This window comes from Seriola dumerili, unplaced genomic scaffold (assembly GCF_002260705.1).
Source record: "Seriola dumerili isolate Sdu_G_001 unplaced genomic scaffold, Sdu_1.0 BDQW01000068.1, whole genome shotgun sequence".
NCBI classification, from domain to species: Eukaryota; Metazoa; Chordata; class Actinopteri; order Carangiformes; family Carangidae; genus Seriola; species Seriola dumerili.
In genome coordinates, this window is record NW_019174323.1 from 17,329,290 (window position 1) to 17,356,639 (window position 27,350).

At 45.2% G+C, this 27,350-nt stretch overlaps 2 protein-coding genes across 3 annotated transcripts in view; one reads left to right on the plus strand and one right to left on the minus strand.

The window, feature by feature from the left end:
* The window catches only part of LOC111220443 (growth arrest-specific protein 7-like), a 64,208-nt gene extending 60,046 nt beyond the window's left edge, over positions 1-4,162 (plus strand). For both annotated transcript variants that reach the window (XM_022743532.1, XM_022743533.1), the window contains 2 exons: positions 1,323-1,421; positions 1,793-4,162. In XM_022743532.1, the coding sequence (XP_022599253.1) occupies positions 1,323-1,421; positions 1,793-1,906 (213 nt within the window). In that variant the 3' untranslated portion in view covers positions 1,907-4,162. The remainder of the gene's footprint in view (positions 1-1,322; positions 1,422-1,792) is intronic.
* Positions 4,163-4,309: 147 nt separating this feature from the next.
* Positions 4,310-27,350, minus strand: part of LOC111219667 (putative uncharacterized protein MYH16) — a 34,114-nt gene continuing 11,073 nt past the window's right edge. Inside the window, exons 3-24 of the mRNA XM_022742379.1 lie at positions 26,863-27,090; positions 25,244-25,348; positions 23,294-23,380; positions 21,931-22,070; positions 19,498-19,588; positions 13,194-13,250; positions 10,388-10,474; positions 10,014-10,259; positions 9,805-9,922; positions 9,188-9,315; positions 8,895-9,091; positions 8,631-8,763; positions 8,325-8,541; positions 8,102-8,238; positions 7,752-7,855; positions 7,311-7,503; positions 7,022-7,225; positions 6,804-6,929; positions 6,551-6,721; positions 6,266-6,466; positions 6,033-6,179; positions 4,310-5,909 (exon numbers count right to left, since the gene is read on the minus strand). Coding sequence (XP_022598100.1) covers positions 5,757-5,909; positions 6,033-6,179; positions 6,266-6,466; positions 6,551-6,721; positions 6,804-6,929; positions 7,022-7,225; positions 7,311-7,503; positions 7,752-7,855; positions 8,102-8,238; positions 8,325-8,541; positions 8,631-8,763; positions 8,895-9,091; positions 9,188-9,315; positions 9,805-9,922; positions 10,014-10,259; positions 10,388-10,474; positions 13,194-13,250; positions 19,498-19,588; positions 21,931-22,070; positions 23,294-23,380; positions 25,244-25,348; positions 26,863-27,090 — 3,270 coding nt within the window. The 3' untranslated portion in view covers positions 4,310-5,756. The remainder of the gene's footprint in view (positions 5,910-6,032; positions 6,180-6,265; positions 6,467-6,550; positions 6,722-6,803; positions 6,930-7,021; positions 7,226-7,310; positions 7,504-7,751; positions 7,856-8,101; positions 8,239-8,324; positions 8,542-8,630; positions 8,764-8,894; positions 9,092-9,187; positions 9,316-9,804; positions 9,923-10,013; positions 10,260-10,387; positions 10,475-13,193; positions 13,251-19,497; positions 19,589-21,930; positions 22,071-23,293; positions 23,381-25,243; positions 25,349-26,862; positions 27,091-27,350) is intronic.

A 27,350-nucleotide genomic window follows, 5' to 3' on the forward strand; every position in this document is an offset into this window, starting at 1 on the left:
TTTTTATGACTTTTTACGCCTTACTATACTATGACTTTTTTTGACTTTTTCTGCCTTACTATGCTATGACATTTTTATGACTTTTTACGCCTTACTATACTATGACATTTTTATGACTTTTTACGCCTTACTATACTATGACATTCTTATGACTTATTATACTATGACATTTTTACACCTTACTATACTATGACTTTTTCTATGACTTTTTACGCCTTACTATACTATGAGTTTTTCTATGACTTTTTACGCCTTACTATACTATGATAGTTTCATGACTTATTATACTATGACAATTTTATTCCTTACTATACCATGTTGTTTTTATGCCCCTTTATGCCTTACTGAAAAGATGATTTCTTATGAAAGAAAAAGAAAAGAACACAATCAGACAGACAAGTCATCACTTTAATGTGGCAGGTTTTATTTGTGCACAAAGGACAGATCTGGTACAAGGCACTTTTGTTACTCTCTCTCTGAGTAACAAAAGTTTGACTGCTTGTGTGGTCATTTGCTCTCTGATGTGTGTGTGACAAGCTGATGTTGATCTGGAGATCTTCACATCCATGGGGCCTCTTAGCTGTTACTCGTCCTTCTTCAGAGCTCCTGAGATCATTCTCCATCTGTGGGGCTCTAACCATATAAGCAAACACAAACCTTCATCAATCTAACCAGGACCTCCAGATGTGATCTAAATACCTCGGGTTCCTTCATATATATACAGTCTAACATCAAAACATATTCTTATGTCAAAGTTATATGCATGTAAAATAATTAATACCTTACACTATTCTATGACTTACTATTCTATGCCTTACTATACTATGTAGTTTTTATACCTTATTATACTATGACATTTTTATGACTTTACTATGACTTATTATACTATGCCATTTTTACGCCTTACCATACAATGACATTTTTATGCCTTAATATACTATGACGTTTTTACGCCTTACTATACTATGACATTTTTATGACTTTTTACGCCTTACTATACTATGACTTTTTATGTCTTACTATAGGCACAGATTGGAGGGTCATAATTCAGCTTTATTTACACACAGTGAGGACTCCACTGTAGCAGCAGATCCTAACAGACTGTATCTGAGTATCTGAAGTTATTTCACAGAGTAAATAGGTTCGATCCCTGTATCAGCCCTGGAACATGTCTCTGGTCTGACCTTTGACCCCTTAGTAAATAAACAGTAGAAACTAGTATATATATTAATAAATGATTTCTGGAGAGGCATATGTACCTGTGTTCCCTATTGCTACTTTGCATGGACAGTAGTGTACATATATTATTATTTTTCTCTCAGGAGCTGGAGCGTCTGGAGGTGGAGCGGGTGGAGATGATCAGACAGCACCTGTGTCAGTACACCACGCTGCGGCACGAGACCGACATGTTCAACCAAAGTGTGAGTACGACTTCAGCTCAGTGCAGCGTCCAACAGCTGCCTAATCATACAGTGTGTTTATCAGATGGTTCAGTATGATAATAACCTGCTGGAGGTTTTAGTTTAATGTTGAGATGAAATTATGTGTAATAATAGAGGTTCAAACCTCTCCCATATTGATCAATATTTTATTTATACTGCAACTATAAAAAGGTTTGTTGCTAAAGAATAAGGTTAGATGTAAAATTTAAGGTTCCCCATCTTCTCCAGCAGAGGGAAGTAAAGCGTTAGTTTACAACAGGTGAAGACATGATCATCATCATCATCATCATCATATGTCTGAACAGAAGCAGAGAAAATGTGTGTGTTAATGTTGTTCCTTGTGTGTCCAGACGATGGAGCCGGTGGACCAGCTGCTGCAGTGTGTGGACCCCGTCAGAGACAGGGAGCTGTGGGTGAGGGAGAATAAGACTGGAGACGTTCGGCCAGTGGACATAGAGATCTGATCTCAGAGCACACGACCACGTTTACCCCAGAGACACACTGACCTGGAGCTACATGCCTGAGACTGACTGTGCTGGGATCCTGCCCCCACCTACCCCCCCCTTCCCCCACCAGACTGTGGGATGAGCCTCCACCTGCTGAGGGTGATGATGTCAAAGAGTGATGGGTCATAGTTTTCTTTTACACAAGCTGATGCTTGACTGTGAGAGTGACGACACTCGGATAAAGAAGCGGCAACAAAGAACATGTAACATGTAAATGTTTCTGTAACGCAGCTGCTGCTGTTTGTGCTTCTGCTCTGTGACTCTCTGATTCAGTGATTTAACAGATGCTGCTGAGCTACATGAGTGTTTTATGACTGTGTGTCGGGACAAGGCTAAAGTATTTTAATATAATTATCAACCATGTGCATGTATTTACCGTTTGCTAAGCACCGCCCCCCTCTGGCTTTCTGTTGCCACGCCTGTCAAGCTTCCTGTCACAGTCGGGTCCAGAAGTCTGAGACCAGTATCCCAGTCACGTGGACAGGCTTTTGGACCCGACTGTATACAGTTTACAAAAAAATATAAAATAATAAAATGGATCTTCAGTATCACACAGAAGTAAACAAAAGTAAGTTTCTCATTTCTAGTCAACAACTGTGGAGTTTGTCGGTTGATTTTACTGGCTGTAGTTAGCTTGCGTTAAGATGATGCTAATGCTAAAAGTCCAGCTGCAGTTGATTTCTTAAAGTTTACAACGTGTTTTAAAACAAGAGCCTGCAAAAGGATCTAAAATATGCAGACTAACACTGAGAATACAGGTGACACACCTTAAAGTCAGCATTCTCACGGGATGATGATCCATGTGAAGGACGTGGAATTAAAGACGCAGCATCATTTGTGTGTTGGGAGCTCTGGTGTTATATGGTGTTATAATTAATATAACTGTTACATGGTTTGAACACATTGAAAAATTTACTGGAAACAGGATTGTTGTTGTTGTAATACTCATTTTGGCCACAAGAGGCTGAAGTGCACGACTACCCCAGTCTAAATCGGACTAAAAGCATTCACTCTAGGTGATTTTTAATTTCTACATGCATTCTAATCATAAGGTTCATGTAATGTGCATTAGCAAGTTATGTAACATTACTGTTTCTACTTTTGACAGAAATGTATGTTAATCAGCAAAGGTTTTCTGCCAGAAATGCTTCAGGAAGTCAGTTGAGATAATATAAAATACACAAAAGAGCGACAAAGTCCACACAAGTAATAATCTGTGATGAAAGAATGGGTCACATGTAGGACTTTCACCTGAGAGACTGGGGTACAAAAACAACTTCCCCCATGTAGAGGAGCTGCACACTCATGTGCACTCTGAATGACGGGCACATAGAGAGGTCCGGTGAAGTTTCTGGAGCATAAACTCAAACCAAATAAGGAGCAGGAAGGAGCTGCTAGCGCTAAACTCTGAAATGTCTGTGATTCCATATAATAGTGAGCTAATGACAGGCGCCTTACTATTGGAATTAATGCTTGGGCAGTAAGCTTGTTGGCTGGCATGCTAATGTTTGTAGCTTAGATTAATCCAGAGAAGCACATCGTTTATTACATTCATTACAATTTTGCTTTTGTGTTTTTGCTTTTGGAAAAGTTTTTTTTTTTTTTAAAAACACCAACCTCCAAACTATTTAGTTGAAGCTTGATGGGCCAGCTAGCATCACAAATCTGGCTACTGTTAGCATCTCTGAAAGAAAAACATGTTTATTTTACTTCATTCCTAATGAGAATTAAAAATCAGCCAATTGCACTTTATTCCCAAATGATTTTTATTAAATTTACTGTAAGTCACTGTTCATATGAAAGAGAACTTAATCATTTTATTACTAATGGAAGTGACAGTGTTTTATGTTCAGGGTGGCCTGGTGTAAATAAGTGAGATGTGTGATTTGCTATGAAAAGGAGGCAGTGAAGTGAAGTGTAAAATACATAAATACATATAATATACAGACGTTTGGTACTGATAATATATGAAATCTAAGTGTTTTATATGAGAGAGAATTGAGAGGTCTCCTGTGATATTTGCTTCAGTTGGTTGAGAGCTGCTGCAGAAGCTCCATGTACAAACAGCTCTTTACTACCAGGTCTTATCCAGTGTTACTGCTTAGTCTGACTTGACCACGGAGAGACGAGGACTGAGATGTTTTTGTACATTAACAGCTAAAGGTTGGAATTTTTCATTAATAAAAATGAAAATATGTATCATATGTAATAACATGAGCTTTGTGTTTTGTTTTTGTTTTCTGTGTGAATGATCACGCTGAACAAAATCTGAATAATAAATGAAAAAAGAATTTTATTTCCTAAAAACCACATTTTCACATTCAACAGTAAAATGTTTGTTACAGGTTTAAACAGTGAGAATATCGATGTGGTTAAAGGTTCAGAGATACACTTTATCAGAGAGTTAAAATACACTGAGATTCTTATTATTGACCTAAAGTAACCCACGTGATGATGGCACCTTGTTGAATATATTACATGGCTACACTTTATAATAATGACTGGTTGTAAGTCGTGTATAAACCATTAGTTAATGATGAACTCATCTACAAATCTTCTGTATATTACTTATTTTATGTAACCTATAGACGCACCACATTACACACTGCACAGCTGCCTCTCGCAAATGTGATCAAACATTACAAAGGTCACCAGTTTGACTTTAAACAAGTATAATATAAAGTATTTAACATGTAGAAATGTAGATTATAGCTTTTAATGTTCTTCACAATGTCACTGTTAAGAATCAGCCAAAGCTAAAGTGCTAACCTGTTAGCCTAGCCTTGTTGCTTTCTGTCACTACAGAACCTGAGGGTGCTGTCAGATGTTTAACCCTCAGACGTCCTCTCTGGTGACACAGGTTGGACACTTGGACTGAAGAATGAAATGATCAGAATTTAGAGGTCAAAGGTCACCGTGACCATGACCTCACAAAACATGTTTTTGGCCATAACTCCTGAATTCATACACTATTTATGACTTAATTTAACAGAAATGTCTAATAGGATAAAATTATGAAGTGACAACCTTTTATATCCAAAAGGTCAAAGGTCAACTTCACTGTGACATCATAATGTCCTGTCCATATTTACTGTAACTGAGCTCATTTCCACCTTTTCTAGTTCAATGCTACATGTTTACTGACCTCATTGTTCATTGAACCAGCATTTAGAAAATGTTATTAAAATTACAGAAAACACTGAGCATTAACTCTCCCATAGTAGTTACTAAAAACTGTTAGCTTCCTAGCTAGTGGACAGCTGAGGGCCTTATCTATTAGCTAGCTAACTGCAGTTTTAGCTTCTCTACATTGTTAATCTATTCTAAATAAACTCTAACTGAATTGTTGTCTGGCTTTATTATTTCAAAAACATATTTATAAGTGGAAAATATTTTACACTTTAGATTAAAAGCTTCAGGAATCTGTCATGGCCGACAATAGTTACTATTATTATTATTTTGTGTCATTTTCAAATGTAAATGAAGGATTTGTTGATGATGTTCGTGATTCACATGATGGATTATACATGACTTCTAACTCTGTGGTGACGTGTAGAGTGAAGCAGTTTTCCATGTTCAATCTGTTTTGAGATACAAATATGACAAAGTGGATATAGACGTGTTATTAAAGCTGTGATGTTACAGACACAGAGGAAGGAGTTTTTGTTGCTTTACGACCTGAAATTGTTGTGAAACTGTCGTTTCATCCTCCCTGATGTTTCAGCCTGTTTCAACTCTTCAGGCGCAGGATGACGTAGAAACTAGAAACAGTCAGACTCGACCGCGGTGACGTCACATCTCTAATCGTCTAATCGATCATCAGCTTCTTCAGCGAGTTGAGATAGGCCGGGATGAGCGAGCTGACCGACTCGTTGTCGTCGTTGAGGATCTTCTCTCCTCTGCCCTCTGAGCCCGCGGAGCTGGGTGACCGGACCAGGCCCGGGTACGGCGTGCTGTAACCCTGGAGAAGCACAGACACGACTCCGTCATTATTCAGACCAACCACAGAGAGAAAAATACCTCTGGTTATAAAATCAGGATTTTAGGAAGTTAACATGAGTTCTGACAGTGTGCAGTTACTCACAGAGGAGTATCCTTTGCCGAAGCTGCCTCTGTTCTTGGTCCTGATCTTGGTGAGCGCTGACTCAGCGATGTCCGCCCGCTCCTCTGCATCATCCAGCTCATGGACCGTCTTCCTGTACTTGGCCAGGTTCATGTTGGCTTGTTCCTCCTGCAACAACAACAGTGTGAGATTAAAGAGATGCAGTCTGTACTCTGGGTGACATGTTTTGAGGCGAGGAGGACGGGGTGACGTACGGCCTCCTCCACTTGTCTCTTGTAGGCCCTCATCTTGTTCTGCAGCCTCTCCACCAGCTCCTGCATCCTCTGCTGGTTCTTCTGGTCCTCCTCCGACTGGAACAGCAGCTCCTTCAGCCGACGCTCGTTCTTCCTCAGAGTCTTCACCGTCTCAGCGTGACGCTTCTGCTCCGAGTCCAGCTCCAGCTCCAGCTCCTTCACCTGCGCAGACACACACACACTCATTTCAAATATCGATGACAGAACATCGTGTTCACAGACGACAGGTCAGACACGTTTCCGTACCTTTCCCTCCAGCTTCTGGATGATCTTCTTCCCTCCCTTCAGAGCCATCTGCTCGGCCTCGTCCAGCCTCCCGCTCATGTCCTTGATCTGAGCCTCCAGACCTTTCTTCACCCTCTCCAGGTGCAGCGTGTGCTCCTGCTCCAGACGCAGCTCCTCCCCCACTCGGGCCAACTGACACCGTTTAAAAAGATATATTAAAAGCATGTGTGAAACTCGCCTGCTGTGATCTCCGATCGGTCCTGTGTGTGTTTACCTCACAGCTGGCCTTCTTGGCCTTGTCTGTGAATCCTCTCAGCTCTCCCTGCAGCTCCTCGTGCTCCTGCTGCAGAGTCTGGAGATCCACCTCCAGCTTCCTCCTCCCGCTCAGAGCCGACTGGAACTGCACACGGGAGGAAACAGGAACAGCGTGATGAGATCAGATTAAACTCTCGGCGTCTGCCGGCGCTCCAGAGCGAAGACGCTGCGCCTCACCTGGTTGTTGAGGTCGCCGTATTTCTCGTTGGCGTCCTGCAGCTCCGCCTCCAGGGTCTTGCGGACCCTCTCCGTGCTCTCCAGGGCCGCACGAGTCTCCTCCCCCTCGCTGACCAACAGGCCGCAGCGTCGCTCCACGGCCGCCTGCTCCTCCCTGCACTCCTCATGGCTCCGCACCTCCTCCTCCAGCTGAGCCTGCAGCTCCTGGGACAAGGGGAGGACACTCGCTCTGTGAGTCTCAGACCGTTACAAACCACAGGCGAAGGAGAAAGTCACACGGCCGTCGCACCTTGATCTGCTGCTGCATCTTCTTGCCGCTCTTGCCGAGCTCGGCGTTGCTCTTGGTGAGCAGATCCACCTGCAGCTCCAGCTCGTTGATGTCGGCCTCCAGCTTCTTCTTCAGCTTCAGTCCCTCCGCTCTGCCTTTCACCTCCACGTCCAGACTGGCCTGCAGGGACTCCAACGCCCTCTGGTGGCTTTTCCTGACAGAGGAGGGAGGGATTAACGGACGGAGAGAGGAGGTAATAAACACATGTGCATGTGTCGCTGCAGAGACAGCGAAGCAGTTTAAAGTGGGAACAGTTTAATGAAGCAGGTCTTACCTCCACAGACAATGTAATGACTTTGTAGAGGGAGTAAAGGGAGATAGAGGACAGGATGAAGAATAATTAGAGTACGACAGAGTGTCAGCGCTGTGGATGGAGTGACTGTCAGAGAGGAGAAGAGGTACCTCGCAGCTTCAGTCTCCTCCTCCTTCTCCTGCAGCCGTCGCTCCACGTCTCCTTTAGCCTGAGACAACTCCAGCTGCAGCCTCAGCACCTTGGTCTCCTCCACCTGGAGAAACAGAGATGATGCAGCATCTGAATAACTCGTCCTCGCCGAGACGGAGAGACGGAGAAAGTGTTCTCCTGCAACTGCAATATTTCTTTCCACTGTTACACTGATAAGACACAGACACAATTGTCCATAAATGCATCATAGTTCTGTGCTGCAGACTGAGGCCCAGTCCCCTCCTGGGATGGGACGCCACGCTGCGACGCATGAAAAGGAACAGCTGACGGTCAGTGTGAAGCCGTGTACCTCCAGAGCCGCCTCAGATTCCTCCAGTGACGCCTGCAGCTCCTCCTTCTCCATCTCAATCTTCTTCTTCGCCTTCTGAAGCTCGTGGACGCTCTTCCCTCCGTCTGACAGCTGATCTGTGAGGTCGGCTACTTCCTCTGTCACACGGAGAACAGACACCATAGTTACCGTTAGCCAATTAGCCATTAATTAGCCCCTTCCACCACCGCGTGTCCTATCGTACCCTGGTAAGCCTTGTTCTCCCTGCGCAGAGCCTCCAGCTGCTCCAGAGACTCCTCGTGTGCCGTCTTGAGTTTGAAGAGCTCGCTGGCGTGTTGCCTGCTCTCCTTCTGGCAGCCCTCCACCTCGGCCACCAGCTCCTCACACTTCTGCTTCCAGTCTCCGAGCTGCTTCTCCAGGATCCGCTGCTTCTTATCCAGAGCCTGACCGCAGCCGCTGGCCTGGGACACGGAGCGGGAAAATGTTCAGGGATGACGACAAAGACGTTGGTGCCACTGTAACACTCACACGGTGCGTTCTCCTGCTCTACCTTCTCCAGGTCCATGCACAGCTCCTCCACCTCCCCCTGCAGCCTCTGTTTGGTTTTCTCTAGTGAGGAACATTTGGCCTGGGTGGCCTCCACCGCCTCCTCGGCCTCCTGCAGCCTGGTCGCCAGCTTCTTCCTGTCTCACACACACACACACACACACACACACACACACACACACACACACACACACACACACACTATTAAAACACTGAGACACATTCAGAGTCGAGATGACCAACGGGAGCCGGCGTCAGCACCACGCACTTGGTTTCCTCCAGCTCGTCGGCGTGCTGGATGCCGTCAGACTCGTGTTTGGTCTTCCAGTGCGTCACCTCGCTGTTGAGCTTGGAGACGAGGCGCTGCAGCTCCTGCTTGCTCTCCTGCTCCTCCTCAAGCTGCTCCTTCAGAACCTCGCACTCCTGCCGCACTGAGCCCAGGCTGCTGCTGACCGCCTGTTTACACTGGCGACAGAAACACGACTCTTGAGTGGAAAAACTCAGAATTACACACATTCACATTCATCACTGATGTTTCCAACGCCGAGCTGGAACACGGACCTTGACCTCCTCGTCCAGCTGCTTCTTCAGATCCTCCAGTTGGGTTTGGAGCAGAGTTTTGGAGCGCGTCAGCTGACTGGCTCTGGTCTCCGCCTCCTCCATCTGTCGACTCACGTCTGCGTTATCAGCTGACACAGGAACACAGAAGCGTTTACAGTTTAACTCCTCAGAGGCAAACTAGGCAAATACCAGGGGCCCCCCAAGGGGAAAAGGGGGGCCTCCGCTGGCCCCTCATATTGGCACATTTTTCAATGACTATAAACTCTGTTAAACCTCCCGTGAAGACATTATACAGTGCACTGCTGCAATGTGTGCTGTAGCTAGTGTCAGCCCATTGCCTGCATCTGAGGCGTTTAGGGGACATCTGTAAATTGTAGCATCTCCTGACAGTCCGCATGTGTGTGGTTAAAACAGCATTACCGTGTCAAGCACTTTTCAGTATTTAGGTCCCGCCCACTTCAAACCAGGAAGAAGAGCACAAAGAACAGAGCGCTGACATAAACCTCTCATGTGAAATAAACCAAACAGTTCTGACTGTGACAGTAGATGCATCATGTACCTCCTCCCACTGAGCTCCCTGATCTCTTGAGTTCAGGTCGGGTCTGAGGTCGGCGTACCTGTGAGTCTGTTCTTGGCCAGGCTGAGGTCAGTGAGCGTCCTCTGCAGGTCGTCTCCTCTCCTGTTGGCCTCCGACAGCTGCTCCTCCAGCTTCTTCATCTGACCGTCTGAGGACATCTGCAGCGCGACACAAAACACGTCACACGTCACACGGGCCGGTTAGAAAATGAAAACCTTTGTGGCGGTGACAGCGGATCCAGATCCTGACCTTCACTTTCTGCAGACTGTCCAGCGACGCCGCCAGCTCGTCCACCTCCATCCTCAGGTTCTGCTTCTCCTTCTCCAGCTTGGCTCTGGCCCGCTGCAGAGCCTCGCACTGCTCGCTCAGCTCCGCCGTGGCGTCGTTGTGCCGCTTCCTCAGAGACGCGGCCAGGGCGTCGGACTGGACCGTGGACTCCTCCAGGTCCCTCCTCAGACGCTGCAGCTCGGCCTCTCGCTTCTTGTTCACCTCCATCTGTTGATCGCACACAGACTGAGTGTAGAGCTCGACTGGCGGCACAGTGTGACAGTGAATCTATGCTTCAGTTCAGTCCTGAATGTTCGGTCGTCATCGCCAACATTTTTAAGTGGCTGTCAGTTCACCTGTGAGGCGGTGACTCCTCCTGCTTCCTCCAGGCGGTCGGTGAGATCGTCCAGCTCTCTGGTCAGATCCGCTCTCTGCTTCTCCACCTGACGAACACAGAGAGACAGGAAGGTTTATTTCAGCCTCATCAACCATGTTGTTTTCTGTCAATACATTAAACATCAGACTGAAGAGCTTCATCTGCTCTGACTCTGCAGGACAGGATATGTAACCACCCAGGGATCAGTATGACTGGCAGCCCACAATAGGAAGTGGAATCTCTCCTGAGGTCAGAGGTCAGGAGAGTGGCTGGTATCCAATCAGAGCAGTGCAGAGTTCAGCTGCTGTCACAGTCCAAATATTAGCTGAGCTGCTGTTTCCTGTGGACGTTACCTCAAGCTTTCTTCAACATGATACACACATATCTCATGAACTTAATACTTTATATTTTAAAAAACAATCATAAAATAACCCACACTGGCTCCAGCAGGATAATAAAACTTATAAACATAAAACACATTTATACATAAACCGTATAATAAAACATCAGATGAAATATAAAATACAGTTTTAGACGTGCAAAACAAATAAAATATCTAAAGCTGCAGGAACGTTGAGAGTCTGTGACTGGGACCTGGTGCAGCACACATGGAGAGAGGTTTTACTGCGGGGGCCGTTACAACCACAAACACTGCAGTTGTTTTTCCCCTGATCTTTTACAGCTGATGTAAAGACAGACGAAGCTGTTGGGACTGTTCTGTAAAAGCTGCAGCCTCAGTCTTCCCTGACGGCACCGATGAGCCGCAGCCGTCGACCCACCTCAGGCACAACAAGGGAAAACAGATGACACCCCCCACCCCCACCCTCACCCCCACCCTCACCGTCTACAACCTGGCTCTGAGCACTCGCTTCACTCATCGCTCTCCTCCACGCCGTGCACTGAGTCAACAGCTCCTCCGGATCAGCACCACCCGACACCACTCACTCCCATTCACGTGCTGATGGGAGGTCAGCGCTCCTCACGTCTCTGCTGCTGCAGGGGGAGGGAGATTTATCTCCGTTCGTACAAGAGTGTGAAAAGAGTGGGAGTGTGTCTCTGCTCAGTCCGGGAATTAACACCGACGTACGTCTGCATCACCTCAGTCTCCAGAGTGACCCGGGTTCTCCTCCGATCACAGCTACACAAAACCAGAAATCTAATCTGTGTCAACACCCTGTTTCTGTGAAGACGCATGTACGGCAAGTCCATTACAGCTGTCCATTAATCTATATGTGCACAACCAGTGTAAGTGAAGTGCAGAGGTTCAAAGTGCTGAAAGGTGCTGCACCACTAAACATCTTTGTGAGGTGATGTTCTGTACGGTGCCGTCAGGTAGACTGTGAGAGAAGACAATAGTTCTTCTAATAACTAAGAATAAAAACTGCGGTTTCCATAACAACCCTGATATACCAGCTACTGTAACCCTACTTGTTATTATCATTTAATATCTCGATGGAGGATGGAGTTGATGAGTTCTGAGCCTTTCACATTACACAGTTATTTGACCCGTTGCTCATACATATGAATATTAATAAGTGCTTTTCTTTGGTGTGAGTTTCAGCTGAACCTGATTTAATCTCGTTTCCCTCCTCACAAGAAGGAAGATTCAAAACACGCTGATGTCTGTGTTTGTCTAACAGAGCACAAACCAGAACTCTCCACTGTTCAAACACAGGAGTGTGAACCGGGCTGCAGGAGGATCCCGTGGACAACAGCGCTGTCTGTCGGCCCCTGTATCTCCCGGTGATCTCTCCCCCTGTGCGACCTGAGGAGCCGAGCCTGACAATAGAGAGCCTGTGTGCAGCCGAGGTATGTTCGACTGCAGCTCCACTGAGGAGCAGATAAAGATAAAGCGTGTCTCTGCCTGCCTCTTGGCTTCGGAGGCCGGTGGGGTGGGGGTGTGGGGGTGTCGGGGGGGGTGGGGGACCTGGCGAGCACCATTAAGAATACCACCCAGAGAGGGGAGTGCAACACGCCCTCAGGCTCGCTGTCACTCCATTCAACACTCGGGGTGAAATATGCACCTTTTTTGCATTTCTGCCCTCACGACTGTAACACGGGAACTGAAGCCGCATCTTAGCAGGGTTCTCTGCCTTAAACAAACACACACACACACACACACACACACACACACACGCTTTAAGAGCGTCTCCGCTGAAACAACAAGCACTTAAAGCGCCCACCTTGGCAGATTAGCTTCATACGAACCAGGCGCGCTTGTTGTGAAACCCGGTTACACCGCATGAGACGAATTGGAAACAATGATTTCGAAACAATGATTTCGCTTCTAGGGAGCGAGATGAAGGGATTACAAGAAACAGAAGGTGCTCTGATGTTTGTGTGTGAGCGTGACGGAAAAAGAGAGAGAGAGAGAGAGAGAGAGAGAGAGAGAGAGAGAGAGAGAGAGAGAGGGAAAAATAAGAAATAAGACGGAGGAAGGAGGATGTTGGGGTCCCTCTCCGCCTCTGGGGTTGCCCTGTGTGTTAATCAGAAACACAAGGCCTCTCTCCCACCAAGTTTATTATCACAGGTGCTGATAGTTTGGGGGTGACCAGAGGCGCAGCACCGACACATGTACCTCACCGGCTGCCAACGCATCAGAAGATCTTTTTTCCCTTCAATCCTCAAACTGCTCCTGAACGTTGAAGCTGATCCCAGAGCTGCTTGGCATCCTCTTACCTGCCCCACAGCCAGATTTAAAGGCTCATCTGCTCTTTGTTTCACTCTGGGAGGGAGGAGGGGGGGGGGTTTACACAGCACCTTATAGTTGTGTAGATGTACCATACCTTGGCTCTCATGGCCCGCTCTGCCTCCAGCTCCTCCTCCAGCTCCTCGATGCGAGCCTGAAGAGAGAGAGAGAGAGAGAGAGAGAGAGAGAGAGGGAGAAAATAAAACAGTCTGCTTTCACTGAAATATGGAACATGAGCAGGATATCTGAAGCTGAGCTGCTCTGGTTTCACATCACCCCGACAGGGAACAAATGGGGCGTCACCTCCGCACATTGTTTGCTATTTCAGGGCGACACTTGTGTGTGGTGAGGCCTCTGCTCGCTCCGGGGATTTGGCTTTTTCCTCAGGTAGCAATTTAGAGCAAGAATGTCTGTGGCCACCATCATTATCTGTATTCTGACCCAGGGCTGGGTCTGCTATGTCCGGTCAGCACCACCAGAGACACACGCAGCCGTTTTCATGACATTCGAGGAATCTGTGTTATGTTTTTGCTTCCTCTTGGTTTCACAGTGCTGGGTTATATATTCTGTCACCTATACAGACTGTGTGTTTGTGCTTTTATTTTGGCGAGAACACACCGTTAAATTTCACTCCAAGTGAGGTCATTTCCTGCTTGAATAAAGTTATAGAAAATACATATTCAACATCAAAAAGTCGACACAATATTGTAGTGACACAAAACTTTATACGTGCAAATCATTCAATTTGAGAACTGTTTATAAATGTGTTTAAAACGATTCTGTATTTTAACAACTATGTACAACTGTGTTCTGATGTATTCATGTGGTATTAAACACTTACTCACATCTCAGTGAAGGTTTAGTACAAGCTGTTGACAAATAAACTCTCAATAAATGTCTTTTTATTTGCTTTGCAGCCTGTAATAAAGCATTAATTAATATTTACATGACTTATAACGCTTGATGAGAAATTAATGATTTTGTGACGTGTAGATCTAATAAATCTGTTGCTGCTGCTCGTAACGAAATAACAAAAACTAAATGAAAAATCTTTTTCGTGAACTGAAATAAAAATAAAAACGAGGCTTTATAAAAAATAACTATAAGTAGCTGAAACTGTATTGTGTGTTTATAAAACTAAAATAAACTTAAATTATAGTGAAAATGTCTCAGTTTATTTCATACAGCGGCCTGGTATTCTGGGAGGATATGAAATGTAGTGCGTGTCAGACGGAGCAGTATCTCACAGCTGATTGGCTCTCAGTGTTCATGTTGGAGTTATGACACATCCCACGTATTACATTTAAAAAAACACTGAAATGAATAAAAACTAAAGGAGAGCAAACCTGCTTTAAAAACTAATTAAAACTAAACTGAAACCGAAAAAGTCAAAATGAAATAAAACTAAAAACTAATGAAAAATCCAAAACTATTATAACCATGGTAACCACAGACACTTACTCCAATACTTCACTTTAATATAAATTTCAAATTAATGGTTCCACACAAACTACAACAGTAAAAATGCTACTCACATATTATTGTATTAGTAATAGTGATGTAATCATATAATAAATAACAGTATCACACTCTGTGGAGTCATATTTACCTATTCAGTAACATTTTAAATACAGGTCTTTTACTTTTATTTTATTTCTCTGCCTCGACATGTAAAACATTTAGAAACGACCCGACACAAATAAATAAATCCCCAGCAGAAACATCGCTGCTCCACTAATCCTCTGCCAAAGCCGCTAGTAAAAAATTTATTGCTGGTTTCCCGACATTGCCGCATCCTTCCAAGTCGTGTCATGTTCTGTTGACTATCTGCAGCTTCTATCTACGTCTCAGTGTCAGGGAGCGTGTCTGACACGGCGTGTGGCCCCGGGGCCGCTCGCAGCAACAACACCTCCGCACGCTGATGTGGTGAAAGCCGCTCGCCAACCCACACACACAAAACAAAAAGCTCCCGGACATGAAACTATCAGGCAAAATAAACACATGGAGGAATCATCCTGCACTTGTGCCATGTTAGATTCATTATAATGCAAAGACAGTTCAGCTCCGTGCTTCAGAAGGTGGAATCACACACGACACAGGCTCTTAAAAGTTGCTTAAACAGACAAAGTGAAATAAAAACTCACATGCCAGCGCAGGACGTCCGCAGAGAGAACAGCCATGGTGAGGCAGCAGCAGCCCAACTGACTGACTGACTGTCCCACACACACACACACACACACATTCAAACATACACACACTCAAACACACACACACACACACACTGCTGTTGATCCCCTGCGGCATTTTACTGTCCACACCCCCTCGTGCATGCACAGCCTCTTTCTGTCTCAGAGTTCCCCACTCACATATCTGTTTCTTGTTAAATTCCTACTTTCCACGGCCTCAAAATAAATACTGCGGCTCTAATACAATAGTAGAAAACACAGTGTACTGACAGTGTGGGGACGTCCGAGCCAAGACTGCACGGATACACGCAATTTGGCCCGTTTGTGTGCGGCAGAGAGTTTAAACACTGATTTTGTGAAACTTTTCTGAATGAAATTATCCCACGTCAACGTTTGTACTCGGAGACGTGAGCCCAGTGAGCGCCGCTGAGGACGGCTGCAGAGTTTAACCTCCGTAAATTGTTTGTGATAATTGTTTGTGCTTGAAGTTTCCTTTTTTTTTCTTTTCCACTGCGCTCTGAAACTATAATAATTGTCTATAAATTAGATTCAGATGTGGCCTCACGGGTGATGTCTCCTCCTGAGCTTGTGTCTGAGGGGATGTTCAGGAGGCGTGGGCAGTTACATCCTGTCAGGATCCCCCCCCCCCACCCACATCAGTCAGAGGGGAAAACAAGATCGGAAGCCGTGCCTCTGCACCACCTGCTGAAGAGTCCCCCATACTGTCCACACATGCTCGCACAACTCAGGGCCCTTAAACGCCTTCAGATGGCAGTGTGCAGCTTCCAGCAGCAGAGTCACGGTTGTTTGATTGGCCAGGTGACGACACAGGTGACGTCACCGGTATCAGAGACGCCGCGCAGGTGTCTCTATTTACCGTGAGTCTGCAGCTGAGTCAAATGTAAAATAGAGACGTCATTATCCTCTGATTGTGTTACTGAGGTTAAAACAATGAAGCAGTTTCACATCAGCTACAGGAAACGCATCATTAAGATACACTCCCTGATTTTCTGACAATACTCCATACTGTTTTCAAATCCCCAAACTTCCCTCTCAGCTTTCTGCTGTTTGCAAACTCAGCTGTCGACGGGGAGCCGGGAGGGAGGCCGGTGATCTGGGACTAGCTTAGCTGGATTCGTTATATATCTTCCCCTCTACACAGGATAGTGCAGAATAGCTTTGTACGTTCCTTATATGATCACAACCGGAAGTGTCTTTCCTAGTGTCACTGTGCAGTCTGCATGGACATTGTATAACCCAAGTTCTGCATTTGACCTCACACATCATTCAAAATGGCTCCTCTCATGTGAATAAGAGCAGCTGCTGACGGTCAGAGTCCAGCTCTGTGTGCAGCGTCTCCTGCTAGGAGCCCAGGTTGCCAGATGCGGTCAGCGAGTCCAGGTTTTAGTTCGGGTCTTTTTACCAAACCTGGCAACTTCACTGTGTTCACTGCGAGTCAGAGAAAATTACCTGCATGACTCGACACAGAGGTGAATGAAAAAATATGAAAAGCATCAGCTGAAGGTCGGACTGTTATCAGCTCTGTGACGAAACACCTGGTACAAACCAAACAGACCTCAGGGCGTGACTGAGCTCCATCTCCTCAGATTGTGACGACCCCCGAGTGTAACTGCTTAACGGCCGTGTAATAAAACCACTAAGGAACCAGCGCTGCAGGCCCGCGACCTCCGTGACTCCGCCTCCGAGCTAACTGTTTGAATTACAGCGCACTAAAGAGGGGGAGGAGACGTCATCATTAAACATGGACAAAGCTATCTCTGTCATTCTGCTGCAGTTTGTCGACATATTCATGTGACCTTTACGTCAAAACCAGACTGAGTGGGCCGTCCACTCAGCTGGCCGGCCACCTGCGTCTTTACACACACACACACACACACACACACACGCTGCATAATGGCCTCATTGTGACACAGGGAGAATGCCAAAGCTACAGTAAACGTGAAAACTCCAACCTCAAAGACGACACAGATCAGCTTTCACTCCACAAAGACGCTCGTTATTCTTTCTCCGACGAACCTCTGGAGGAAACATCAGGCTCCCAGAGGCAGAGCCACCTGAACTTTGAAACTATGTCTCTCTCTCTCTCTCTCTCTCTTTTCTGCTTTGTCCAAGGGACAGATACAGACAAAACACATTATCTGCAGCATGCTCCAGTGACACAGATAAAAGCTCTCAGACTTGCTTGATTCCATCAGGATGGCACAGAGAGATTCACATGAAAAGCCTCAGTATAAACTTCACTGACTTCTGTACAGAGGCAGACTAAACACCAGAGGAAGTAGAGCACTGAAACCAACACAGTTCAAACAAAAACAGGGATCCTGATCACAATTATACGATGATTGTGTGCTGAGTGGAGCTGAGGCAGATGGGAATGTTGTCGGTTTTGCGGGTATTTGGTCGAGGACGCATGTCGAGCGTCTGAACCAAAATGTGACCCGCAGGCGGTGGTGGATGGGGACCATGAATGTCTAAGAATAATACATTCAATCATGTTGAGATATTTCTGTCTCACCCAAAGTTTTCATCCACTGGTGCCACAAGAGGAAAAGTCAGGTGATCACGCTGTAGATCATAGTTACCAGGGTTCATCCTCTGGGGATAAATGTCACAAACCTCTATGGCCGTCTTTTCCACAGCTCATTAACTTGACACCAGTCAGCTGATGGAGGGGTGGGCGATCATGTCCCAATCTTTTTAGGTAAAATCACGATTGAGTTGAACTTGTGATCACATGACTAGTTCAGCATATGGTTGCCTGGACGCAAATCCTGTCACTTCGACTCAAAGGCCAAAATCACATGTCATGTTTTTCGCTCTGATTTTATAAGTCCTGACTGGAAGTTGGTGATTCGTATCTTTCCGCCGCTGGTCTTCACCCACAATGCTGCGTTTCGTTTATGGATTGTGTCACAACCAATCACACTTATGCTTAAGTTCATATGGAGCATTCCTTTGGACAGCGCCGGTATCTTCCCGTCTTCCTGCCTGCAGACTGCTGACGGCGGTTCTGACTGCTGTCTCCAGCTGCAGTTAGCGGGCTGGCTGTTTCTGTTTCATCGTTAACATGGTCTGGTTAGCAGAGACTGAAATTAAATATCTAAATATAGAAACTTTTAATGACGCGGCCTGAACATTTAATCTGAAAATGTCCTCATGATGGAAACTTGCATGTTAGAAATCAGAGTCTCAAAAAGGAGGGAATTGTTTCTTCCTTGAACTACCCCCAGCTGCAGCTAGTGACACCCTCAGAGGGAGGTAGGAGATGGTTATCAGTTTAGATGTAGGCGGTGTGTTTTAACCTTCTCCTGACATGCCTGGAGCTGTGAAATGACTCGGCCAATCACAGAGCAGAGCCCAGAAGCTCTGTTGAAAGGCAGGAATGCATCTCTAAGCTACAGCTGAGCTCCCTGCGTGTGCTTTTAGGAAACTGATCTCAAGTCATTCGGTTGTCATTCCAACCAAATGTCATCCAGTTGTTAATGATTCGTTCCTCTTTTCTGGTTAAAGGTGTTTTAAAGGAAAACTCAACCTTTAAAAAGTCTTGCATTGTCACTGTGCGCGCAACATCTCCAGCACTTCCTGTTGATGTTCCATGGAGCGGTTATGTTCAGTGTATCCTGAGGATGCCTCGATCAGTGCTCCTGTGCTCTTTACCATTAGTCTTGAAATCCAAGGTGCTCGAACTGGAGGACACAAACGCAACTCTGCAGCTCTTTGAAAACTTTCACATCTTGTCAAATTAGAGGCTGCAGACAGAAGGCACATACCAGTCCTGCCGTCTGGGAGATGACTATAAACCGAAAGAGGGAAACACATGCATTCATATGTTCTAGATGCAAGACATTCTGGTTTTGTAATGAGGGAATTATAGAGATTGAGCCCAATTCACACAGAAAAGCCTCATTTCATAGCGTCTGAATTGAAACATTTGCACCAACTAAAGCCACAAAACATTACAGAATATCACCCCACTGTGCAGCTCCAACAGGTGACCTGCTGAGGTCAGTCAGCAATTAGCATTAATTAGCATAAACCTCACCTTCTCAGAATCTTTCATCACTGCCTCCTGAATGAGCGACAGTACAAAGCCTGTTTGCTGTTGCAGAGCCTCTGCCCTGCACCAAACACCATCACACACACACACACCATCACACACACACACACACACCACATGAACACATGAACACTGACCTGTTGCTCCTTGCTCTTCCTCTGCAGTCCAGTGTTGAGAGCCTCCTCTGCTTCTAGCTTGGAGCTGGTGCTGCTGATCTCCAGATCCTTCCTGCAGAGAGAGCGAGAGATTAAAACATGAATCAGAAGAAATCCGGTCAGTTCAAAAACGTTAACGTTATGAAGTAATACAAAAGCCGTTTCATTTAGCTCCATGTTTACTGTAATACCAACTGACAGGCTTCTGGAAGAGATGAAGAAAAACTCTCAAGGTTAACTTAGCAAACCGGAGCAAACTCATCCAAATACTACAAAGTGATCTTATCAAGCCGCCCTTGACTCAGCTTCTACCTTTCAGAGATCAGTTACGATACTGCAGCATTATACGCATGCGCAGGTGTGTGTGGAAGCTAAACTCGCTCACTAAGCGTTAAGAGGCATCTCTGTGTGAGAATAGATCAGGACGTAGGTCGTGTGTGTGTGAAGTTCGCTGTGAACGTGGCAGTGTAATGTTTGTGTAATGTTAAGACCCAAGTTCCCGCGTCAGTGATGGAAAGGTTATGAAATAAAAGGTAGATATTAGATTTTAGATATTTTTCATGCTGCACATTTTTAAATGTTTACTGAATAATCTCGATACTTGTTCAGCCAGGAAGGAGTGCAGAAAGGTGAAGATGTCCAGATGTTCCACCACTGTAATAATTCAGTATAGCTCATTTCGGACATGGAATGCACAACATTGGTGGCTTGATCAATCTGTTACAGTATTGGCTTATTGCCTTTCAGACGTAGGTATCCATCACTGTAATGTTCTGCCACAATGCCTGTGCAAGAAAAGAAAAACATTCATGTTCACTTCAGGCTCGTGACATTTGATGAGTGATGTGGAAATGTTACTGTTAAAATCGTGTTTATGATACTGACGCAATCGCATCAGTTGCTGTCATGAAGCAAGACACGCTTGATGCCAATAAAGCTTTATTGAGTATAAAGTTGAAGTGTTTGAACAACAGCACCGTAGCAACAACGAGAGTCACTCTCTTGTTGATGAGGGTCTCGATGCCAAAGAGAACAAGTTTTAACTTCATAAACCTTCACAACTGAGGTGATGTTGTTCCTCACTGTATTTATGTGCATGTGTGTGTCTCTGACAGTCGTTTGATTGTTGCTGCAGGGTAAAGAACAGAGTGATTCCAGGGCAGAGAGCAACATGTTGGGATTTCACTGAGCAGGGTGGTAAGGGGGTGGGGTGGGGGCGTGGGGTGGGGGTGGGGGGGTAGCTGGACTGAGGAGCAGGTATATTAGATACCACGGCCTCTCGGAGCCTGAGCTCTTCCGCCTTAGGACAGGAGCATCACATCAGATAGTCGGTGTGTTTTTGAAGTCCATCAGTGCGTCTCTCTCCTCGGGGTTAACAGATACGATCACAGCCGTGGATCAGACCTGTTGTCACATGCGTCCGGCTCTGAGTGTGGGCTGATGGAAATGTTTATGAGGTGGGTTTATATAGTATATATAAACATTTAGGTCAACTATGATGTCAGCTATAAACATAATGTATATTTGCCAAATATATTTATGTTTATGTTGGTGTGTCTTCGCTCACTGGAGGGTTTAGTTTAGTTTTACTTTTCATCTACCACTTCGTGACTGATTACAAGTTACAGAGAAAAGAACAACAACTCTGTGCAACTCGGTGTGTTCTCATTATTTTATAGGAACGAACATCAAAGGGAAAGAGGAGGAAAATAAAATAAGAGTCTGCAGCTCTGTGAGGCTGTACTTTACCACAGTGGAGCTGAGAAGTTTACCATTAGCACCATCTTAGTTTAGCATGTTAGCATACTAACATTTAGTAATTAGCAATAAACACTAAAGTAGGTAAACATAGGTATTCATATCAAATCATTAGACAAATGGAAATTTTGAGGTGATGAAAAGCTCCAAAGTCGTTACAGTTCAACCTGAAGGGATAATGAATTTCTTTATCAAATTTTAGGACAATCCATTGTTGATAGTTGTTGATATACTTCACTAAAACCCCAAAATATAAACCTCACATCGTCGTCTGGGAACCTGTTCAACTTTTAATGCCAGTACGCCGAGAGGACGTCGAGCTATTTCACCAAAATCACTATGTTTTATCCTCTGGGGACAATGAATGTCTAAAACATTTAACAGTTATACACCCGTAATACAAACTCCAAAATGTCAACATCATGGTGTCACCACAGGGAAGGTCAGAGGATCACCAAAGTCAGTGAGGTTCATCCTCTGGGACCATGAATGTCTGTACAAGATTTCATAGAATCCAAAATGGTGGACCAACATTGCCACACAGCTAACGGCTAAAAATAGATTAAAAAAAACCAGGATCATTTTGTGACGCAGCCTTGGGAGATTCCACACGTTGTAAACTCTATGACATCAGCAGTGAGCGCGTCTTTGACTGACCTTTTGAGGAGGTCTTCCAGACCACTCCTCATCTTCTCCATCTCCCCCAGACTCTCCTGAGTAGATCTGCTGTCACTCTCCAGCCTCCTCCTGCTCTTCTCCAGCTCGCCGCGCTGAAGGCGCTCCAGCTGGTACTCCAACTGAAGCGTCACAGGACGGAGAAAACATACGACTCATGGCGATAATGTAATGCAGCTGCAGAAAAGTGTAATTCAAAGTAGGGGTTCAACTGAAGACTAATGTTCTTTAACTGTAATTTCCAGAAGTTAAAATATTTTGTGTCAGTAATCAATATGTTTTATATCGACCGCTTATTATGCCTGACCATTTTCAAGCGTAAAATTACATGTGTTCAGTGTTTCCCCTGATTTGCCAAGGGCCTATTGGCTAACAGGGTTACAATTAAGTCAAATAAGCTTCAGTTTCCACTCCTCGTATTACTGTCAAACAGTCAGTTCATAACCCTAATGTTACTACAGTATTTAACATGTGCAGCATGTGTGTGTTTCTGTCAGACCAACATTCTGCTCTTAGGTCAGTGTAGTTCACCTCTGATACGATATGAGGAGGTTTAATTAGTTGGTAATTTAGTGGAAAATTTGTACAAAAACACAACAAGGACTTAATACATTTATATTAGATACAGTCCAGTTTTGCTTTATGGCTTTTAAATGTGCTAATCAACATTTTTGTATTAACAATGGATGGAATGAATCAGTCATAGTGATGCATGTATGAAGAATTATCTTATTCCGCTTTGTGGTTCCCCTCAGCGTCTTTCAGCTCATTGTGTTAAAAGGTCCCATATAAAAACATTTCATCAGTGTAAACACACCTTAAGTTAACAACACTGATATTTAGTATTTAGCATTAGGGTTCGTTTGTTTTCGTATTAGAGGCTCCGTGTTTGGTCTCCACCAGCTCCTGACGGAAACATCTGGCTCTTTAGCTGCTAAATGCTTCGCTACGTTCAGCAACGGGTCGCTAACGTTGTCTGTCTGTTTGTTTGGAGCCAAACAGGTTTTTTACAGTGGGTCTATTTGCTAAAAACAGCAGCGACCGTGGCTAAAAATATAGGTTTACAGAAGCAGAACAATACTGAACCACAGCAGGAAAGTTATGGGCCGTAAAACCACAGCAACGAGCTGGAAAATGCTAAATCACCCATATAGAGCCGAGGGGTCACTTTAACATGGTCATGTGATCCATTGTTAACATAAAAATAGTGATTAGTGCAGCTTTAAGTCAAGCCAAGTTACGTCAGCGTCAGATGGAATGATTGGTTTTAAAATGTGAAATTAAAAACATATAAAATAAACTGTGGACATATTGATAAATATAAATATACAGAATTGGTACTCACATCCTCAGCCTGCATCTGTAGCTTGGTTTTCTCCTTGGTCAGGAGGTTCACCTTCTCCTCCTCGCTCTGCAGGTCCTCGATGGCCTGCTGTCAGGACGAAACAAGATGTCTGAGCCTGGGCTGCACGTGTCCCTGAATCACTGAGCCTCCGTCTCACTGCCCAACATCCATCTGTCGGCCACATTGGCGGCTCGGAGAGATAGGAGTCGTTTGGTTGCAAAGAAAATGTCAGAAGTCGTCGCCTCCAGATTGATCTGACGGATCAGAGGTTTTTCTCTCCGGGGAACAAAAGCACTGGAACGCCACGCTCGGTGACTCACTGAAACAGCTGCAGGAGCCTCAGCGATGCCAGGAACCATCCGTGTTATGTTTTTACTCGCAGGTTTCTCTTTGTATTCCAGACTAAATCCATAATGTGAGACATGTTAAACAAACAGTAGGGAGATAATGAGGTTTGATGCCGAGCTGCTCCCACAGATTACACAGTGAAGCCGACTGCTACCGACGGTCGCGGCATCTGGGAGGGATTAGTGGACAGGGCCTCTTATAGCTGCCACAGAGCATGATGAGCTTTATAAAGATTTCTGTCGATTTCAGAGCATCTGCTTTGACTTTGAGAGATCAGCGGAGTGTGTGTGTGTGTGTGTGTGTGTGTGAGATAGAGAGCACATTTATCACGAGTGCCACTTTTGGCAGGTCTTCAGGTCATATGGTTCTGTTTCCCTCGACGTATGTTCCCCTCTCAGTCGGGCAGTAAGCGAGGAATCTGCGTACAGGACGAGGATATCGACTAATAAACAATCACAAATACAGCTGAGCAGCAGGACATGCTGGGAGCACGGGTGTAGATTACACAGTTTATACTGAGCCTGACGTAAATCTTTATTATAACTGACTCTGTGGTATACATCGCAGGAGACGGCCATAGTTCATTCTTGACGTCGGAGTTTTCAGCCACATTTCATGGTCTTCATCAGCGGATGGAGCGTGTTTCTGTTGGCTCTTCCTATCTGAGGAGGGAACTTTGAAGTTACATGCTGAACTTATGTGATGACAACTGAAGTATTTCCAAGATGTCTGAGCCTGGGCTGCACATGTGTGAAAGCTCGCTGCTGGAGCAAATCGGGTGAAAAATCAAGTAAGAGGACCACAGCATCTCATCCTGCGTCACAGCGGCGCGACTAGACTGTCCCATTTCAGAGGGCTCCTTCAAATGCGTCCGGACAACGAAGGCGCCAACATATCCCAAGATTCATTGCGGGCAGGTAACGAAAGCAAACAACACTGACACACAGCCTGAGGATTAAACTGTCACAACGTCACCGTCTTTTCTTACTGTTTGATTTTCATGTGACACATTGTGCAGAAATAAGAGCTTGAACTGATGCGATGTAAAGACACCCTGTGATGTTTTTAAAGGAGGGTGTATGTGTTCTTTGGATTGCACCTGTTCACATCCATGAAAATTTGACATTAAAATATTAATTTAAAAATCAGCAATACAATAATTGTCAAGGCACCAATCAAGAGAGTCCAGCTTTGAGACCTTTGCTGCAACCTCCATCTGTCTCCACCCGTGTCACCGTCATTCCTCTAAAAATAAACTGCTAAATAACTCTTGTGATGTTATCAGGAATATCTCCCTGTTGCTTGGAGACTAATAATTAGTGATCGATGTTGCGTAGAGTTTATTTATAGAGTTTATGGCAGTCGTTTATCAAGCTTGCATTACGAGAAATGTAGGATCCAGACTAGAGACTAAAATTTCAGCTTTTATTGCTTCATTTTTCCTTTTCTTTTTTTTATCTGACTCTCTAAGACTCTCTACAGTCCACAAACGTCATGGAAGTGCGATATTAAGTTGTTGTAACGGCCCTTTAAAACTCTATAACTGCATCCTGTGCAGCCATATCGGACCCCGACCCGTCACAACACTCACTGCGCTCTCACCTGGCTCAGCTCCACCAGATGTTCCTTCTCCTTCTGCAGCTTCTGCACCGCCTCGTCTTTCTGAAGCAGCTGCTCCGACAGTTGCCTCACCTCACTGTCTGACGACTGCAGAGAGAGAGAGAGAGAGAGAGGTCATTAGATAAAACATATTCTGAATCACCAAACCAAATCAGTTAAACAAATATTTATTACACTTATCAGCACTTCCTGATCTGGCTCTGCTAAAACTCTTTCTGTGGTTTATTAATGTTTTCCTCCCGGGCGTGCAGCCACGATGGCTGGTGAATATCCACACGGCAAAACAATTATCCTCTTATAAACATCACAGCTTTGCATTTGCATGTGGAATATTTTGCAGATATTTTATGAGGACGTAACCGGACGTGTGTGATAGTTAAGAATCTGCTGGAGCTCCGTGCGCCTCTTTCAGAACGGACAGATGAGCGTTTGTTCCTGTGGATCAGACGCATCGTGTCCAGCCTTAACAACTGTTATGACAGCGCACTACAAATATTAGACAGGGTCATTTTTCTCAAAGCCCTGTGTCAACTGCTCTCAGACAGGTCTGTTCTTGTTGCTCCCACTGTGCCGGCGTCTTCTCCCACGTCTCTCCTACAGCATCTTCACCAATTAGCCAAGAAAACCTTCATATAACCGGAGGATCGAGTTCGTCACTTCACAACCCAGATCAAAATTAATCAGTGTAAACTTTCAGAGGCTGAATCATCAACATCTTGTGCCAGTTAAAACTGTTTTTCCATCTTCACATACAGTGGGGAGAGTACAGTACATTCCTGGGACATTCCTGAGCGGCGATAGCATCTTAATCCTTTAATACACCTCAGTGAGAGAGACACGGGGGTCTGGTGAGCGGCTGTAATGGAGACGTCAGAGCAGAATCTGCTTGTTGCCGTCTGCACAGAGGAGAGAGGAGACACTTCTTCATCGTTAAACGTTTAATGTGTTGTTTACCACTTTAATAATTCTGTTTCTGAACGGCAGCAGCAAGTTTAAGTTTAAATAATGGGAGACAAAGTTTAAGTGTCACGTGATAAAGAGACGAGAAGAGGCTCAAAGCTGTGACATCACCTGAGCTGTTTTCCCCGTCAGACAGTAACTACACAGAAGCTGGAGATGCTAATTTAGCCTTAATTTTCATGCTAATCCAATGCTAATTCAGGGCATGGTTGGTGGTGGTGGGGGGTTGTGAACTGAACCTCGAAAACACATCCAGAGGGAAAAAAGGTGCATGTACATACGCAGCAACAAACAGCTCATAACAGTTAGATGCAGCTCTGAACATGCTGCACTTATCTTTACATATTCACCTTGTTTTTTTGTTTTATTGACAGCAGCTGAAGTTGGTTCAGTAACTTTGTGTCAGTCAAATTGCCCAGCGATGTCATTAGCACAAAACCTTTGAGACGTTGCTGTGGAGTAAAGTTTGTCAGCCCTTGGGAGCCCCCTGATAGTCGCCTGCGGTACAACACATGGAGTAACTCAGGATCAAGAGCTCCTTTAATTAGTTGTCTTTGATTAACTTTCTGACATAACATAGTCAGTACCATCTGTATAAAAGGTATCATCAGTCCTGAGGTGAAGATCCCATCATGTCCTACCCGTTTCTCCTGCTCAGCCGCGGTCAGGGCGCCCTCCAGTTCATCCAGGTCTCGCCTGAGGCTGCTGCACTCGGCCTCCAGACTGTCCCTGTGCAGGACCAGCTGGGCCGAGCACGCCTCCTCCTCCTCCAGACGGTCCGACAGACCCGACAGCTGCCGCTCCAACTCGCGCCGGACCTTCTCCAGCTGGACGCAGCGCTGTTCGGACGCCTGGGCGCTCTCCTGCTCCTGGAGGGTCCCAAACACACCATCACAGTCAGTTAATTACTGCGCTGTTACATACAGTACTGGATCCTTTTTGAATTTCACAACATGCATGTTAATTTTTCTTTCCCCCAGTTTTGCCGCTGTGTTTCACACAGCTATGTGATGGGTTGAGTCCTTGAACCCGGGCAAACCTGCTGCTGCCGGTCTCCTGTTCATTTCACTTCAATCACTTGCTTTTTCTTCTTCGTAAAGCACTTACACCTCAAATATAATCATGCTAC